Source organism: Condylostylus longicornis, unplaced genomic scaffold, assembly GCF_029603195.1.
Source record: "Condylostylus longicornis isolate FDR11 unplaced genomic scaffold, ASM2960319v2 ptg000047l, whole genome shotgun sequence".
NCBI lineage: Eukaryota > Metazoa > Arthropoda > Insecta > Diptera > Dolichopodidae > Condylostylus > Condylostylus longicornis.
In genome coordinates this window covers 585,110-589,543 of record NW_026578016.1, presented here as the reverse complement: position 1 = coordinate 589,543, position 4,434 = coordinate 585,110, and the positions used below count along the sequence as shown (strand labels likewise).

Here is a 4,434-nt window from a genome sequence, read left to right as displayed (position 1 = left end):
TATTTGGTCGTTTTTCGTCTACTATTTGGTTTTTTTCCTCGTTTTGGTTTTTTTTTTTGTTTTTGAGAAGATTCACACCAGAAAATTGTAAGATATATAAATAGTGCTGTCTGGAAATAGATCAGCATCAAAAAACATTTAAACGTCAATCGAACAAGAACATATTATAACTAAGAAAATAAGATCAACAAGAAAAAGAAGTGTGAAAGAAAAAATAGAAGAAAAGGAAATTTAAAATTTAATAAAATTGAAAAAATTAAAAAAATAAAATTTTATTTTCCAGTTATATAAATTAAAAGTGAACTTAATTTAACTGTTATACAAACAGATTTTATTAAACAAAAAATATTTAATAAAAATAAATTAATTCTAAATTAAAATGAAGGTAAAGTGATGGTTAATTTTAAGGATTTAATTAATTAAGGATTAATTTATTAAGGATTAAAGGTGTTTATTAAATATATGTAAAAATGTAAGAATTAAAAAAAATATATAGTGCTAAAGGATATGAAGAGAAGAAGAAATAAGGAGCAAATTAAAAATTAAAAAAAATAATTAATTTTTTTTTAATTAAAAGAAAATTTAAGTGAACTGAATTGCATTCTTACATGTTGAACAAATTAAATTTTATAGAACAGTTAATATAACAATTTTGATTTTAGTACAAATAAAAATATTTTTATTTAAATTTTAATTAAATTTTAAATTATAATAATAAGAATTTTTATTTAAATTAAAATTTATTTGGAAAATTTTTAATTAAAATTTAAATATTAATATTTTTCTTGGGAAATAACATTCTGTTCGAAAAATAACTGCAAATGTACTAAAATCGTGCTACAAGCTACATTGTTTTTTAAAATTAATTTTAAATTTATGGGTTTTAAATAGAAATCATATTTATTTTGAATAGAATATTTTGAATAATAATTCAAATTATTTATTTTTATTAAATTTATTTAATATATTACTTACTCTCTATTCGCTCTTGTGATTTAATAATGCTTCTCACTATAAAAAAAAAATTTCAGTGGCACATTTATTTAATTATTTTTTTAAATTAAATTAATTCTTGCAAATATTTGTGTTAGACTTAATTAGTTACATTATTTGATGATTAATATTGTATAATTCAAAATCAAATTTATTTCTCGATTTTCTTTTCATCTACTGAAATAATTTACAAAATTTTCTATCAAAAAAATTATATTTTTTGAAATATAATGCCAATATATAATGGTTTAGTATTAGAATTACGAAATCATGTAATCAAAGATTTGTAGCACAAATTTTGAACAGAGTAGTGCTGCAAATATATTACAAAGTACTTGAATTATTAAGAAAACTACAGTTATAAACTCAACTCGTAATAAAATTTTTTTTAAATTAAAACTGTTAAAATGTAAATTACTAAATTAATTAAAAACATTAAAATTTTCAATAAAATATTTTGTATTAAATAATTTCTAATATGAAAATTATTTTTCTTCCATATATTTATATATTTACAGATCTCTTTAGTAATTGGATTTTTAGCTACAATTATAGCTTTAGTTTATTCAGAACCACCAGTACCACAATCTCAATATTTACCACCAACAAATAGATATTTACCTCCACAACAACAACAACAACCACAAAATACATATCAAGCACCACCACAACAACCCTCTAATAATTATTTACCACCAAAAAGTCAATATGGAGCACCAGCTGTAACAGCAGCAATATTTCCAAATCAAAATGGTATTGGCGGTTATTCTGATAATAATAATGGTGGTGGTTATGGTAATGGTCGTCAAAATAATGGTTATGGTAATCAAGGTGATGAAAATTATGGTCCAGCTAAATATGAATTTCAATATGATGTTCAAGATATTGAAAGTGGTAATGATTTTGGTCATATGGAATCACGTGATGGTGATAAAACAGTAGGACGTTATTATGTTTTATTACCAGATGGTCGTAAACAAATTGTTAATTATGAAGCTGATGAAAATGGTTATAGACCACAAATAACATATGAAGAGACTGGTAATGGTGGTAATAATGGTGGACGTAACGGTTTTGGTGGCTATGATAGAAATGCACAAAGTACATATAATAATGGTTATTAAGAATACTTTATGGTTATATAGAAATTAAAAAAAAAAAAAATATAATAATAATTTATAAATTTTTCCCTTTGGCTTTAAAACAATTAAAAAAAGTATTGTAATTTTAAATTATTTTAGAAAAAAAAAAAAGAAAAGGAAAGGAAAACAAATTTGTTTTTTGATGTTTTCTTTCCTCTCTTTTGTTTTATGGAGATTAATTTTATAGGATTTCGTACAAAATTCTCTATATATATATATATATATATATATATATATATATGCTTGTAACATAATGAAAACATCGAATATTTTAATTGAATTTGTACGTGATATTTTTAAAGTTTATAAAATTATCATTTATAAAACATCTATAAAATACACTAAACATTCACACATAATTATTATACTATTATAATTTCACATTAATATTAACTCATTTATACATATACATACATATAAAAAATAATATACATACACATTAGATTTTTAATTTAGATTGATTTGAAATATTTAAGGGCATTATTTAAAGAAACAAAAAAAAAAAAATAAATAAATAATAAATTTTTAATTTATTAAATTTAATAATATTCTTCCATCAATTATTTGATCGAATTCAATTATATAATTTAATTTAATAAAAATTTATTTAAAAAAAAAAAAAAATGTAATTGTAATAAAAATAAATGAGACGACAAGCGACACCAATTCTACATAATAAATAAAAATTATATAAAAACATTAATATGTTATATAAAAGACACAATGTACACATACACATAATATAATCAATTATTATTAAACATTCATAATTTCCTTTATATTATAAAAAATATCATTTGAATATTATTATTAAAATAAAATATATAAATGAATTTAAAAATAAAAATATGCGAATATTCTCGAATATAAAAATGTGAACTATTAAAAAAAAAAGTTCTGCCATAATTTTAAAAAAATTTTATAATTTTTTTTTTTTTGTTAAACTTAAGTAATAATATTAAAACAATTTTATATTTTTTATATTATTATTAAAATTTTATGTAAATACTCTTATAAAATATACACATTTAATAAAAATGTACTTAAAAAAAAAAATAATCAAACTTTTTATATTTGCTTTTGTTGTCAATATAATTTGTAGGTGTTTTGATCCTTATTTGTTCCCCCAAAAATCGTATATAGCAATATAATTGAATTAATATAAGGCTTTATTCTTTGTTCTTATTCACTTTAAACTTTACTCTTTTAAGCTTATCAACCCATTTTAGTATGGTATCAAATTAAAAATTCCAAGGCTCTTAGAATTTATTATTGTTTTTTGATTTTTTTTTGCATGAAAACGTAATTATATTGTGATCTTAATTTTAATTTCTTGTAGTTTAAGAAAAAAGAAATTAAAACTAAGATAAAATTGAATAATATTTGTATTATTTTTAATTTTTTAGAAAATTTTTTAGAATTTCCTTAAAGAGTTAAACTGAAACAAGTTTCTTTATTTAGTTTCTAAATGACATTATAATTATAATAAATTATGAAATGCAAAATAGCAAACAAAAAATTTTAATTTGTTATATTTTCAATTAATTGAACTTAATAAATGAATTTTGTCAATATTGCTTAAGTTTTTATTATATAAAGTATCTCTGCTTTTGATAATTCAATTCTATCATAGTATTAAATGTGTAGTATGTTGAGCAATGAAGTACTGCACGTTCTGCCAAAAAATGTGATTGGTAATTCGATATTGGCCCTTATTATGAAAAAAATATATCGTACGATACACGATATTTCTAATAGTATTGCAATAAGAAATATCGTGTATCGTACGATATATTTTTTCATAATAAGGGTCATTATTTTTGGAGTTTGTTTTATTAACTACAATTGATAAAATATAAGCGTAACAACTTAGTTTTAATTTTACTGGTGCGAAAACTACTTTGTACTTAAAATAAAATAAAATATTAGATTTAAAATTAAAATATTAGGATTAATTAGAATAAATTTTGTTATTAATTTAATAAGAAATGTAAATTTATATTTCAGTCAATAATACGATTTTTTTTAAATATTTTTATTCTGAGGATTATTTAAACTTTCTATTATCTAAGTTATTTAAGTTCTAAGCTATGAAATACAAAAGTATATTGCATTAATAAAAACATTAAACCTTCTATACAAATCTTATTAGCATCAGGAATTTAATCCCACAAATATCAGAAATAATATTAATTGTAATAACAATAACAAAGATAATTTTATATAACTTACATATTATTTCATATTTCCAGAAATAAATTTTCTAAATGAAATAAAATTGCATAAATTAGGGCGAACC

At 19.6% G+C, this 4,434-nt stretch overlaps 1 protein-coding gene across 1 annotated transcript; it reads left to right on the top strand.

Annotated features, from left to right (window-relative positions):
- The first annotated feature begins 250 nt into the window (after positions 1–250).
- LOC129610706 (pro-resilin) lies at positions 251–2,219 on the top strand. Its single transcript, XM_055523366.1, has 2 exons — positions 251–385; positions 1,512–2,219. The coding sequence occupies exons 1-2, from the start codon at positions 380–382 to the stop codon at positions 2,115–2,117; spliced, it is 612 nt and encodes a 203-aa protein (XP_055379341.1). The 5' UTR covers positions 251–379; the 3' UTR covers positions 2,118–2,219.
- The last annotated feature ends 2,215 nt before the right edge of the window (positions 2,220–4,434 follow it).